This window comes from Triticum aestivum, chromosome 3A (genome assembly GCF_018294505.1).
Source record: "Triticum aestivum cultivar Chinese Spring chromosome 3A, IWGSC CS RefSeq v2.1, whole genome shotgun sequence".
Lineage (NCBI taxonomy): Eukaryota > Viridiplantae > Streptophyta > Magnoliopsida > Poales > Poaceae > Triticum > Triticum aestivum.
This window is the reverse complement of record NC_057800.1, coordinates 729,981,415-729,996,531: the sequence shown is the minus strand read 5'-3', so window position 1 is coordinate 729,996,531 and position 15,117 is coordinate 729,981,415. Positions and strand designations below refer to the sequence as shown.

Here is a 15,117-nt window from a genome sequence, read left to right as displayed (position 1 = left end):
CGGCGCAAAGGGGAGCGAGGGCGAGGGTGAGGGCGCAGAGGGGATTTAGTTAGCGAGAGTGGAGAGAGAGGGCCACCGTTTCCTTCTTGGGAATCTTCCGACCGGCTTGGTTGGCCAGGCCGTTAACGGCCATTACTGTTTGCGCCGTCCACCGCAAGCCACGCGGCCGCTTTGCCATGTCAAAACGAGTTCATTTTTTAACTTAGTGTTTTTTGTCACCGTCAATTCTTGGGTTCGGTGCAAAATGTCATGTTTTGTAATGTGGTGGTTTTCCGCAAGTCATGGCACGAAACTTGTGGTTCTGTGCATTTAACTCAGAGTTTGAGCACCACTAACATAACATGTACACATTCCATGCTAATCGATATCATTCAGATAAATATGTTGTTGTCAACCATACGTCAGTTTTAATACTCTTTTTATGAAGGGATTCCACCCAGATTTTACTAACGAAACCACAGAGATTCAAGTTACAGTAGAAAACAAGAAATTAAAATCATAATTAGTTGTTTTGAGCTCCACAGAACAATCACATTCTCTGAAACTCACATCACTAAACTAGTCCGGAAACACCATCTGACAGCAACATGAGTTTGGTCACCCTTCTTTGGCGACACCTTCAGTACATATAAACTACAAGGCTACTAAACATTGCACAAGTAATCCTCCTTGCCCTTGCTGTGTTCTTATCTTCATTTGAGATTTCTTATCATCTCACGTGATGTCCTGTGAGCACAGAAGCAGCCTCTTTTCAAGCAAATAAACTGTTATCAGAAAAGAAAAATTGTAGTTAACAATTGACTTGGCATGTGATTCAAGCAAATAAACTATTGCAGCTATACAAAAAAAAAAGACATGAAGCAAAATCTCTTCGAACAGAAGATACAACAAGTCCTGCATTGTCCATGCAAGCACCTATCATTAGTTGGTACACGGTCAAAATACGACTTCAAACAATAGGACAAGGGCAAGTCGTCAGCATGCCATTACATAGATATACTTCCAACGATTTGGCAGCTCTCTCTCTCTCTCTCTCTCATATATATATATATATATATATATATATATATACATCTCTTGGTCTTATTCCTCACCAACAGCTGAAAAGGGACCAGGCGACACTGACTTCCATCCAGCACTTCCATTTCTTCATCGGCATGTAATTAGTGCTTGTTTCAGCTTCCTTAGCTACAAATGATGCAGCAGTTATCTCTTGATCTTCTTCCTCACCAACACCCCGTTGCCAGACAGAAACTTTCAGATTCCCCCCTTTTTTAACAGAGATAACTTGGCGTGATAGCTTCACAGAGCCATCAGCATCAACTGGCAACTCATCATTATTAAAATCCAGTAATGAGATCATCACACCACTTTCAGCGTCCGTGCTAGCAGTAAGCACACCACGGAAATCACGAGGAAACTGCCCTTCAATGATTTGAACACGGATTGTGGCTTCCACAGATGAACAAACAGTGTAATGCTGCAGCTCCAGTGTGCAAAGCTTGCTTGTGTGCTTGATAGGAAGGTAGCAGCCTAAGCTGTACGTCTTAGCAAATTTGCTCAAATCTTTGTCCTCAGATTCAGTAGCACCTCTTACTTTGAGCTTAGCCTCCAAATATGAAGGATCAATCGTCATGACAACACCACGGGTAGGACCAGTCAGTGTTAGGTAGGAATCCTGCATGCATCAGTCATTTAAGTAAACAATAATAAAAATAGATTCATTCATCAATAGCATGGACTGCTGTGGAATATATTCTGTTTATTCTTTGTTAATACAAGTGAGAGTGCATCTATCAAAACACAGTTAGTGTATCAAGTGGAACTTCATGATGGTGACTTGAGTCCAAAATGTGCCGACGACAAACATGAAAAATGTAACTTAACCATTAGCAGGATTTGCAAGAGGAAATTTGAGATGGGAAGTAAACATGATAAATATTTATAACCCTTCGGCTTGCAGGAACCAATTGAACAGTTGAACTATAAGACATTGCGTGGCAGAAATGGGAAAAAGAAAAAAGAGGGAGCTTGTCTGTTCAATTGCAGAAGTGCATTCCGTAAATTCTGTGAGTTGTATTACAAAAATATGTAAGAAAATATTAGCCCGATGCTTCAGTGAGAAATAGTAACAACAATAAAAACATGATCATCATCATGATGATGACCTCAATAGTAATACTATAAATAACAACACGATATTTGTATACTCAAAGCAAACTGTGACATTACATGCAATATTTTGCAAAAAACTACACATCATTTGTAATTTTCTGCCTCAAACTTGCATAATTATTCATGCATAGCTTCGATATCTATTTTTCCCATGTTTTCTATATTTTACATAGCCAAATTCAAGCTGCGGTCACGTTTGTGTATCCTATTCCTAGGCATGGTAGTATTATGGTGATGCACAAGAAAAGGAATGGTTTACTCCCTAGCTGCTATTCCATTCCAGTCATTCATATCTACTACTCCGTCCCATAATGTAAGACGTTGTGTAGTGTCAAAAAACGTCTTACATTATGGGACGGAGGGAGTATGTATTAGAGTGGGCCAAAATACAATTTTTTCGAACCTGCTCGGTGATTCTTTGGTAGTCATCCCTTTCACGGTTGAAAACCATAATGCGTTTGCGATCCACCACATCACGCACAGCGACAAAACCATAAACATCCAGCGGCCAATGTAACCCATCGGTTATTTCCTTCACCTGGACTGAAACAATCTGCAGAGTTGCCATGGTGCAGACAAGGCGTGGATAATTAGGGTCGTTGATATTTTCGTTGGTAAAGCGCATGCAAGAGATGTCCGCTGCAGCAAATACAAGCTCGTTAGTTACAAGAGGGATGGTGGATGGGTGGAATCGAAAACAACATATCAATCAAAATTTAATAAATCAAACAAAATAGTATTAGGAGATTTTCGCTGCATCGATCCTAGCCAAAGAATGAAAGTAAACATACAAGGGATGAGGAACACTAGGCAACTCGGGATAATTAAAATGACAACAATCACACCGTGCTATCCAGACAAGTGCGTGTAAATAGAACTCAGGACAATTAAAGTGGTACTCACATCAAACCCATTGGCATGTACACAATCTGGCAAGCGGTACGAAACAAATACAGGTAAACCGCAACGAGCAATTGTGTGGCAACATGGCAATGAGCCGAGGGGGATTAGCTTTTGATTAGTACAATAACATTTTGCCTGTAGCCGAAAAGTGTAATCCCATGAAGTCAACGGTATCCATACTTATTTATTTAATTTTCCCCATTCTTTTAGGACAAACCTGCAAATTTTACAGAAGACAAATTTTCTGTCTTTTTCACTTATGTTTAGATCTACCTAAGACGCCAATGGTTCAATAGATTTTTATTGGAACACAAACGTCTGAATTGGTGATTTAGTAAAGAATAAGCTTGCGAGGATCGGAGGACACGTGATCGTGCCGGATGCAATCGGCCGCCGCACAGCAGGCCGCTAGGCAGCACGCTCCAAAATTAATGGTGCAAGAAAGAAACTAAAGATAGAGGGGATTAAGATAAGATCCATACTGTCGGCTTCGAAGGGAGGCCAGATCCAGTTGTCGCGAGCCCTCTCCCACGACTCGTTGTTGTACTTTTCCCACGCGGCTTCCTTGCGCTCTCGCAACTGCTCGGCCGTCAAAGGATTCGCCAGCAGGTTCTTGCGGAATTCAGCCGCCTTCGCCTCATGCACCGCCATTTCTTCCAACCACGCCGCGTACTCGGCCGACGCCGCCGCCGCCAGAGAGGGGTCCTCCGCCGCCGCCGCCGCTACCCTAGGCCTTTTCCTGGACTCCCTCTCCATCTCCGTCTCCGTCTCCATCTCCATCTCCGCTTCCGAAGAATCTATCTAACCTCGCCGCCGTCGCAGTGAAGGTTTTGGTAGCGCAAATGGAAGGAAGGAATCCCTAGATCGAATTGGGGTCGAGTTGGTTTTATTCTCCGGGCCGGAACCCATATGGGCTGGCGTTCTTGAATGGGCTACCTCAACAACAGAGAGAGAAAGGAGAATGGGCTACCTTTCAACAGAGATGAGAAAGGTTTTTCTCCAGGAAAAGAAAAAAGAAAAAAGATGATAAGGTGTAAAGATGGTTATCATTTTTCTATGTTTATATTTTATTTTTATGTCTTTTTTAATGTATGGTTTTTTCTCCACACATCCACGAATACAGTGGAGAAATCTCTTGCATGCATAGGCAAGGCCATGGCATAGGTTCTGGGCTAGGGGGGCATGGCATACGCAAGCCCTTGCTAACCTCTATAGTCAAGGCCAGCTCCTATTTGACGCTTCAGACGCCGTTTAAAGGCTTTTTCGTACAAGCCGCACATCCCCTCCCGCCATAGAATCTTTATCGGACGGTCTGCATAAGGCACCAACGGGAAGCTCCCGTTTCAGGTTTTGGGAAGTTCGCAGAAGCTTCCTGGGCATGTTTTGAGCAGCTTCTAGAAGCTCCCATTCGGGGGTTTTTCCCTGCTCTTTTAGTTTTTTTTGGACCGATTTTGTTTGGTCTTTCCTTTTCTTCCCTTTATCTGCTTTTTCTAGTTTTTTTCTCAAATGCGTATAATTTTTTTAAAAATTCAAGAACTTTTTTACAGAACCCAATGAACTTTATTCAAATACATGAACATTTTTTCAAATATTTCAAGTGCATGAATATTTTTCAAATCCACAAAATTTTATCAAATTTTACAAACTTTTTTTTCCAAAATCTGCGGACTTTTTTCAAAAACGATGAACTATTCCCTTTTTATTTTTTTATTTTCGTTTTAATTTCACGAAAATTTCATTATTTAAATTCATGAACAATTTTCCTAGTTCGTGGTAATTTTCCAAAATTGTTATTTTGCCCAATTCGTAAACTTTTCTTCAAACCCATGAACATTTTTCAAATTCATGAAAGCTTTTTCAAATTTGTAAACTTTTAAAACACTGATGAACTTTTTCAAATTTACAAACATTTTTCAAATTTATGAACCTTTTTAACTCGGAAAACTTTTTTCAAATTTGTGAACTATTTCTGAAATGCATGAACTCTTTTGAATTCATGATTTTTTTTTACAAAGTCAATGGTCCATGGTCAACAGTCAGCGGTCTGAGGTTAACTAGTCAGCGGTGAATAGTGAACTAGTTAGTGTTCACTCAACATGGACGAGTTGATTGATTGAACTGGCAGCCGAGCAGGGGGGCGTTTGTTGGGCCGGCCCATACCTTGGTCGAGAGGGCGCTCATTTGTTTACATGGCGCAATAGGTGCTGATGGTGAGCACTCGTCTATTGCGCCAGGGAGTAACCAGGCCCAGGCAACATCTATCCTCCTCCCTTACCATCTATCTATCATTGCTTCCATTTTTTTAGGTGAGCACAACCTGCACCTGCATACAACTCTCCCATGTGAGGGAGCGACGAGATACATGGAACCATAGTGGTCGTGTGCCACTGGTCTTGGTTGTCGGCACCAGAGCTGAAGATGAGACACGCATGTCCATAGTGTCGACGAGACGACGATGTTGAAGGTACATCCCAGCCCTGACAACCTCCACCACCAGTGCATGCACTGCATAGGAATCCCCACCTTACACATAGAAGATGTTCTGTACCTGCTCCGCGCACCGCCCCCTCAACGTGCGTGAGGTGGTGAGGTACTCGTCGATTGGGAGTTATGGCTGGAGCCTTGCTTTCTTTTTATTCTTGCCCAATGGGGCCGTCTATTAGGGACTACATGGAAAAAATAGCCACATGAGAATGTTTGACTCTTCTATACCCACGGAGATGTCATGAATCTACACTGGAGCTCTATCGATTATGTTCAAACGGATGAAATCGAGGAGGATTGAAGCCTGAAAAAATAACTCAAAGAAGATGCGCCGGGATCCGTCTAAGTGCCGCACCTGCGAGAACTAAAAAAAACCTAACATAGACTACTAGCCAGAGTGGAGGCACCAAGATTCTCCTCCCCACCATCGACGAACTAGGCAGTGGGGTTGTCAAGGATCGACATCCGCGAAAGCAGAGAACGACCGATGATGAATGAGCCGCGTAGGAGAATGTCATGATGAGATGTTGCTATTGTACTGGACATGCAGTGTCACGGGGCCGGAAGGGAAAGAGAAGGAAAGTTGGGCAAGCAGCACATGGGAGCAACACATGTGATTGGCGAGGCGATGCTTCTCACTTTCAGTGAGATTTTGATGAATTCCTATAATTTCATCAGACATCAAAATATTTCAGCTGTACGCATGAATTCAAGTATTTTTCAAATAAATTTTTGAGTTTCAAGTAATTTTTTTAGTCCACCGAAACCAATGAAATGCAGTAACTTCGGTAGACGCTGAAATATTTCTCAAACTTAAATTTATAAACCAGCCCGACAATCGAGCCGGTTGGGTGATTATCTGAGGTGGTGTAGGGTTGGGTGTAATACTAGACACAGACTGTCCACTCACAAACTTTACGGACCTGCTGACCTGTCTTGTTTTATTTGGTCTATTAACAAGCTTCTCCCAATTAACTGTCATTCCTCTTTTTTCGAGGCAAACCCACAAAGCTTTATTCACCCGTCATAATGTTTATAGGGACGAACACAAGATTTTCGGGGTGGCCTAACCAGACATGGCGGCCGGTCCCCAAAGTTAAAGCAAGTTTTCCAAGTTTGTGGGCCTCGACATTGGAGGTTCTGAATTCATGACTAATCTGACAAGAAGAAAAAGACCTAATTCGTTCTTTGATCTCAAGTACAATTGCTCCATAAGCAGCCGAAGTACCTGACTTGATAGCTTCCACCACCGTTTTACAATCCGAGGCGATTGCAATGTCCTGCACATACAAATCGCTAGAGAGGGCCATCACTTCACGTATCGCTAGAGCTGCTAGCACTTCCGGTTCATCCATATTGGCAAAAGTTAACACTGAAGCTCCCTGGAAAGCTCCTGAGCCGTCTCGACATATCGCAGAGACTGCGCCAACTCCACCGTGCCTTGTGACGGCCGCATCTACATTCACTTTGAAGTGTTAGTCAGGAGGTGGGATCCAGTTCGTCGGCCTGGGCACTAGTGCATTCCTCTCTGCGACTCGTGGTTGCTCAAGGAATTCGATATCTGATATGTAGCTAGATATGAAAACATTGGTGGCATGTGGAGTCTGATAAATACCTTCATGGATCGCCTTTCGCCGCGCATACCAAATCGCCCAAGCTGTAACGATAAGCAGTCTGAATTCATCATCCGGAAGAGCATCTGACATGGAATGAAGCCACCGTTTAGCGTCAGTGTCATGGTTTGAGGCCAAGTGTTGCACCATTTCCTCTTTCGACAGCGCCCAGGTGCATCTGGCGAATGCACACTCAAGCAGGGCGTGTCTCCAGCTGTCTTGAGCACCACATATTGCACACACGTCCGTAGTTGCCATGTTACGATTCTGGAGTACGTCCCCTGTTGGTAAGGAATGTTGGGCTAGCCTCCATGCAAAGACTTTTAGCTTCGATGGCACCTTTAATTTCCAAAGATCCGACCATCCTTTCTTCTGTGCTTGCAAGTTTGACCAGTTCTCCGCTTCCTCTAGCCATTCTTCTCTCCCCATTTTTGTTCTGTATATCATTCTGTATGCCGTTCTAACAGAGAATCGGCCCTTTGGGTCCTCAGCCCAAGCCCAGAAGTCCTCCAATTGCCTGGTGCATATGGGTGTCCTCAAGATCACTTCAGCATCAAGTGGAACAAAAATCTGCCTTACCAACTCCTCCTTCCAGGAAGGCGAGGTTGCATCGATAAGATCAGCAACTATCTCTGGAGGGTCATGAATCAGCGAGGAAATTGGTCTCGTCAGCCCAGATCGTGGTAACCAGTTATGTTGCCATATCTTGGTTGGCCGACCATCACCAACTCTTGTAATGATTCCCTGTTTGATGACTTCCCTTCCATCCAGAGTAGCACGCCAAATCTGAGAGGGATGAGCCCCCAACTCTGCTTCGAGGATTGAGCATTCCGGATGGTATGCAGCCTTCAGAATTCGCGCACTCAGGGAATGAGGCTCGTCCAAACACTTCCAAGCTTGTCTTGACAAGAGGGCTAGGTTAAAGATTTTAAGGTCCCGGAAGCCCGGTCCTCCCAAGTTTTTAGGCCTTGTCATGACATCCCATGAAACCCAACATGGTTTTCTCTTCCCTCGCTTGCCGCCCCACCAGAATTGTCTAATGGTTGAAGTCACATTATCACACAACCCTCTTGGTAGCCTGAAGCAAGACATGGAAAACACCGGAATGGCTTGAGCTACCGATTTTATTAGTACCTCCTTTCCTACAGCTGAAAGAAGTTTCTGCATCCAGCCTCGAATCTTCTCCCACTCTCTATCCCTTAAATACTTAAACGTGCCATTCTTGGATTGTCCAACTTCTGTAGGCATCCCCAGATATTTCTCGCTCAGGGATTCATTCTGTACACTAAGGATGTCTTTGATTTGCTGCTTGGTACTGTTGGGACATCCCTTACTGAAGAATATAGAGGACTTGTCATTGTTAATTCTTTGGCCAGTAGCATTACATTAAACATTCAGTAGGTTTGACACCAAATTTGCCCCCTCATTACTAGACTTAAATAACAGTAGGCTATCATCTGTAAATAGAAGGTGGTTCACCTCAGGAGCTGTGGGAGCCACCTTAGCACCACTTAGAACTGATGACCGGGAACTGGATTTTAGTAGGCACGACAGGCCCTATGCTGCAAATAAGAATAGATAAGGGGAAATAGGATCTTCCTGCCGAATGCCTCTTGTTGGTTTGAATTGCTCTAGCTTTTCACCATTAAAGAGAACTGAAAAGGACACAGATCTTACCATACCCATGACAACATCCACCCAGGCTTGAGAAAAGCCTAATTTGATCATTATACCTTGTAAATAATCCCACTCCACCCTGTCATACGTCTTCATCATGTCCAACTTCACAGCACAGTAACTATTGGTTTTAGACCTGTTTATCTTCATGAAATGCAAACACTTGTATGCACTTATGATGTTATCTGTAATAAGTCTACCAGGCACAAAGGCCGACTGTTCCTCGGATATAATTTCTGGAAGAATAACTTTAAGGATGTTTGCCACCACCTTTGACGCAATTTTGTACAATACATTGCAAAGACTCATTGGTCTAAATTGTGACAGAGATGAGGGATGTGTTACCTTAGGGATTAATACTAAGACATTGTCATTAATGCTTTCCCGGCTCTCCTCTCCCTTAATGATGCGCATGACCACCGCAGTTACTTCATCCCCACATATATCCCAGTGCCGTTGGTAGAACTGAGCAGGAAGGCCATCTAGGTCTGGAGATTTTGTTGGGAACATCTGAAACAATGCATCTTTTATCTCTTTATTTGTATAAGGCGCGCACAAGGACTCATTCATCTCCGGTGATACCTTCGTGGGCACATGCCTCAAAACCTCATCCACTCCCTGCACCCCTTCCGAAGTGTACACAGTTTTATAAAAATTCAAAACCATGCTTTTCAGCTCCGCAGGGTCCTCTGTGTGAATTCCGAGTGCATTAGTAAGCGCTCGGATCATATTCTTCTTACATCGCATACTTGCCCTCATATGGAAGAACTTAGTGTTCATGTCGCCAGCTGATAGCCATTGCAGCCTCGATCTCTATCTCCACATGAGCTCCTCTCTGTGATAAAGTTCAGCCAATCTGTCATTAAGTTTCAACTCAGGATGTGAAGGACTCACGCGCGCCGGGCCATTGCATAAGGTCTCTAGCTGGGCCTTGATTTGTTTTATTTCCTTCCGAACATTTCCAAAGGTATCCCTGCTCCACCTAGACAGTTCCGTAGTTATACTCAGCAGCTTGTCCCGGAAGTCTCCCACGCCATAGCTTGCATCTGCTGCATTCCAACTACTAGAGATTGTATCCTTCCAAGATTCATGTGATTCCCACATCACCTCGTATCTGAAGGGTTTCTTCGGTGTAACATGGTTCTGAGTTGGATCCAGCTGTAACAAGATTGGTCCATGATCCGAGGTGGCCGAGGTCAGGTGAGTGAGTACTGCTTGTGGGAATCGGGTTACCCACGTCGAGCTTGCCAAAGCTCTATCCAATCGCACCCGGGTATAAGAGCCTCCTGCTACCTTCTTCTCGAAAGTCCAAAAACGACCTTGGTAACCTAAATCCATCAGCATACGAATATCCACGGTGTCCCGAAAACTCTGAATCTGGGCGTTGCTTCTGTTGGCTAGACCTTCGTGTTCATCTGGTTGCAGCACTTCATTGAAATCCCCAAAGCAAAGCCATGGCAGGTCGCTAAGATTGCTGATGCCTTTCATGAGATCCCACGTCTGGTGTCTAAGTTGTGTCTGTGCCTTGCCATACACACACGTAATTCGCGACGGCTCTCGACCCGCCTCCTCAATCTTAGCATCTATATGGTAGCAAGAGTCACCCAAAATCTCAAGTTTGGTGCAGTCATTCTAGAACATTCCAGTCCCACCGCTTCTCCCCTGACTATCTATAGCATATGAGTGATCAAAGCCAAGAGAACTAGCAAGAGATTCTACACGTGCCCCACTGATATGGGTCTCAACGATACAGAGCATGGTAGGGGTAAACTTCATCGCGAAACCGATAATTTCTTGAACTGTCGCAAGTTTACCCGCGTCGCGACAGTTCCAGCAAAATGCACTCACTGGGCTTGGCGGCGCCCCTCGAGGGAGCCCGCCCGAGTTTTAACAATACTATTGTGTCCCTTTCTACCATCCAATTCAGTCCTTGGCTTCTTTGGATCTCTTTTAACAGGTGGGCTGGCCACTGAAGCCCCTACTTGAACAAGAGCGAGTCCCTCCTCTTCTGTAATAGTATCATGCATAAGCGGCGTAGCCGAAGAGTTGCTGCCTAGCTCCGTCCTCTCATTCCTCTTCCGGGAAGGATCTTCTATTACAGTATCGGACCCAGCTGTCATAACACCTCCCCCATGTACTGCTATGGTGAACTCGGCAGTTTTGCCCAAGCTCGGCTCCTCATCGAACCCCTCCTGTGTACTTGGTGCAGGTGCTGGGCCACGCCCTCCGCTTCGTCATCCTCTCGTGCCGCCCCTACGGCCTCGACCCCCGCCAGGTCCACGACCTGTCCTCATGAACCAATCAGCACACAACTCCTTAAAGACGAGAGCCGACGGGGGATGAATTCCAGTGCCATGTTCCTTGTACAGGTGACCAAGCATCCCACACACCGCGCACCAATCAGGTAGCTTTTCGTATTTCACTCGATAGATCTGTCGCCTCGTATCGCATATCATGGATACATGGTTCCTCAGCGGTTTTGTTACCACAATTCTTATCCAGACTCGGTAGAAGTTTCCCGCAAAATCTTGAGAGGGTGGTTCGGCATACAATACTTCCCCCAATTTTGCAGCGAGGGATGGTACAAGGTGGGCATATAAATCTGGGACGTCGTGAATCTGCGCCCATATCTCGATAGTATCCATCTTGATCGTTGACGGCTTAGTCACTCCATCATAGGGTTTCATGATCACCGCATCTCCCCGGAAGTTGCTATGGACCGTCATTCATTACTCTCTCCCAATCTCCAAGACATGAGAATTGGATTGTGTAAAGGTTGTCTTCAAGTGGTCTGAACTTGACTTCTTGTGCTAGATCCCAAGCCGATCTCATGTTCCGGTAGAACCACGTTTGGCTGTAGGTTTTCGGGGTATGAACCCTAGCCAGAGCCACCCAGCGGACCGCCTCTGGTGGTGCATCCTTATCCTCGAAGACTACATCATCCAAGTCCTCCTCTGTCAGCCCTAGCTCCTGCATCATCTTCTCAACATCGCTCACATCCGCCCGATCTGACGCCTCGACAGTAGCCATGGAGATTTCCTTACCCGATGTAGAACGACACGGGTGATTTGGATAGGAACCCTACTCCGCCGATCTGCTCGCCAATGCGATCACGTACCGAACAAGGCGTCGTCAGCGGCAGGGACAGCCAGGCAACTCGACGGCGGCGACAGAATCGCCTGCGCAAGAAACAAAACCCTAACAAGAGGGAAAGCGTCGGTCCCGACAAATCTTAATTAACCGTCCCTCCTGAATTTTAGGTTTTTTTTGGCAACCCTGAATTTAAATGGTGGGCTGGGCGCCCAGCCCGTAAAATCCCAGCGCGTTTGGTTCAGGGGAATTAGAGATGGGGAATGGGAGTTGAGGGGTGAGGAGATTAAAAGTCCACTGTTTGATTAAAGGGAATGGGAGTTTAAGTGAGAAGGGGAATGGGAGTTGAGGAAGCCAATTCCCACCTATTTCTTCCCAGGAGTACCCTGTTAATTCGTGAGCAGAGTTTTATCCCGTGCTAATTCCCACCATATACCAAACAAGGGAATGGGAGTAAAAATCAACTTCCCATGACTAATCCCTCCATAAACACCCTGATGCAATTTCCCATTCTCGTGCCCAAGTGTTTACCAAACAGGTGGTAATTGTCAGTTGATGTCGCAACAGAGCTCTTTTTTCACGTTGCTAAAAAAAGCTCTTTTTCACAACCCGTCAGAGAAAAAAAGCTCTTTTTCACACAGACTCGGAAACGACCTAATATTAACCGCCTTCGTGGAATCGAAGGGATTTTTAAGAATCGGCGAAGCCTGTCCCCTCCCACGCGATCCCGATCTCTCGAATCCTCTACCCGGCCGTGGCCTCGCCGCTTCGCGTACGACCTAGGGCTCCCGCTCGCTTCGAAGATCCGGCGACATGGGCGAGCGCAAGGTGCTGAACAAGCACTACCCGAACGACTTCGACCCGGCGAAGATCCCGCGGCGGCGGCAGCCCAATAACCAGCAGATCAAGGTGCGCATGATGCTCCCGATGAGCATCCGCTGCGGCGCCTGCGGGACGTACATCTCCAAGGGCACCAAGTTCAACTCACGCAAAGAGGACGCCGCCAGCGAGGCCTACCTGGGCATACGAATACACAGGTTCTACATCAAGTGCACACGCTGCTCCGCCGAGATCGCCTTCAAGACGGACCCCCAGAACTCGGACTACACGGTGGAGTCAGGAGCCAGCCGCAACTTCGAGCCATGGCGCGAGGCTGAGGCTATGGTGGACAGGGAGAAGAGGAAACGAGCGGCGGAGGAGATGGGCGATGAGATGAGAGCGCTGGAGAACAGAGCCATGGATTCCAAGCGGGGTATGGACGCACTCACCGCTTTAGAGGAGACGCTGTCGATGAGGTCTATACATGCCCGCGTCTCCGCTGACCGGATGCTTGAGATTCTGAACCATTCTTCTTGTATTGCTCATCATCAAAATTTAAAGGAGGGAAACACAGTACTAGCAGAGGAAGACGAAGAACTCGTCAGATCAATCACTTTCCGAAACTCGGAATATTACGTTAAACGGATCGAAGACGACGATGACAACGAGGAAGATTTTGGGTCAGAGATCATCAACGAGTCTTCTGAATCAATGTTAGATCATCCAACAGATGTCTTGGCCAAAGCTAATGATCCTGAGAGTTCCAATAAAGAAGAAGGAAAGAAGAGCTTGAAATCTAAGATGCTCAAGTTCATTGTAAAGGCAAAGCCCGCTGCTGCAAATCCTCACAAGAAACACAAGAGTACTGAAGCTGCAGCTGTACAAGATAGCGTTAAGGACAACAATGAAGCTTCAGAAGAAAAGGCCAATGTTCTTCATTCACTCTTCCAGTATGACAGCGATGAAAGTGATGACTGAAGACAGCGCTTCTTGGAGTTGTAACCGCACCGGAGGAAACAAGCCCCTGAGACAAGATCATGTCATGTAACTCAAGTCTGTAAAATCTCTGCTGTCACCTTTAAGACCGTCATTATCCTCTTTTTCAGAAGGAAAAAAACAGAGTTGTGTTTGAGATAAATTTTTAACATTGACAAATTCAGAGCAAATCTTATTAACCTGAGGGTAAAAACTTAATAAGAATTAGCCAATCAGGTCGGCGCATTCAGATTTATTCGTTACATCACTCAGATTAATTTATCTACTATTGATTTTGACATGACGAGGGCAGTGTAAGGAATACTCTGATTTTGATCTACCTACTGTTTATGCATGATTCTAGGCTGTAGCTCACAGTGCAAACTTAAGAATTGAGAAAATATCACTACGTGGCTACACCACCTAGCTGAGAAGCAAAGAAGGAACAAGGAAGACCAATCTATCTTCAGTGGCACAACATTCTGACGGTTGTGGCCCGTGACAGTATGACAATTCCTTAACCTCCCGCACCACCCCAGTCTTGATCGTAAGATAGACACGTTCATGGATGGCCTTGATGAGCAACGTGACGTTCTCTCTCAAGCATGTTTATAGCGCTCCTTCAATCTCCTTGTTCAGTCAAATATGTTTGTTTTAGTGTGAACATCAACATGTGTAAAGGTGTGCCGTCGTGGTTCCATATCCACATCTCTAGGCTGGAGCCGTTTATTCACAGGTTGAGCACTGCCAGCCCCTCGGCATCAAATTCAAGCTTAAGGTATAAACGGTTTCCCATAAGTGTCAATGGTGTTCTATACTTGGGGGCTTTCGGTGCTCACATCAAGAGTGTAGAACCCTGAAGCGCCCCAGAATAACCTGTGCAACATGCCACGGCTCAAGACATCATTATATTGCCTGAGCATCACACAGATGCTGCGGCACTCGTCGCTCACAATGTCGGCGCACATGTTCCACCTAGGTTCACCGGTTGAAGAGAAGGCCATATTGCATCTTGTCATTATCAATGGCAATGATTAGCACCTTGAAGAATGCCAACCGGTCTTTGTTCTCCAAGCTCAAACAGCCTGCGGAGGTCAGCATTGCATAGCCGATCATGTAGTTTCCAAACCGCAACAATATAATTCTCTAAATGAGAGACCACATCGAATGTACCGGCACACGGGGCACAAATGACCCGGAAGCCGTTGAGAGCATGAGGAGGAGGCCGTGGCACGAGGTCAGCGCAATGTGTTGTTAAAGAAGCATGGAAGGTGAGGTTGGGAACCAAAGATGCAACACCGAACTAACTAGGTGGGACACGTCCTCCTAGAAAAACCCTATTGGACACTCATTGCTTCAAGTAGTCATTGTTTCACACAGG

General features: G+C 45.5%; 2 protein-coding genes across 2 annotated transcripts; one reads left to right on the top strand and one right to left on the bottom strand.

Annotated features, from left to right (window-relative positions):
- Nucleotides 1-470: 470 nt before the first annotated feature.
- LOC123063558 (uncharacterized) lies at nt 471-3,942 on the bottom strand. The gene is made up of 4 exons (XM_044487364.1): nt 3,561-3,942; nt 2,579-2,814; nt 1,095-1,678; nt 471-764 (listed from the first exon to the last, which is right to left on the bottom strand). Exons 1-4 carry the CDS (start codon nt 3,856-3,858, stop codon nt 752-754), a joined length of 1,131 nt encoding a protein of 376 aa, XP_044343299.1. The 5' UTR covers nt 3,859-3,942; the 3' UTR covers nt 471-751.
- Nucleotides 3,943-12,653: 8,711 nt separating this feature from the next.
- On the top strand, nt 12,654-13,986 carry LOC123059511 (splicing factor YJU2-like). The gene has a single exon (XM_044482063.1). The coding sequence runs from the start codon at nt 12,756-12,758 to the stop codon at nt 13,737-13,739; it is 984 nt and encodes a 327-aa protein (XP_044337998.1). The 5' UTR covers nt 12,654-12,755; the 3' UTR covers nt 13,740-13,986.
- Nucleotides 13,987-15,117: the final 1,131 nt, after the last annotated feature.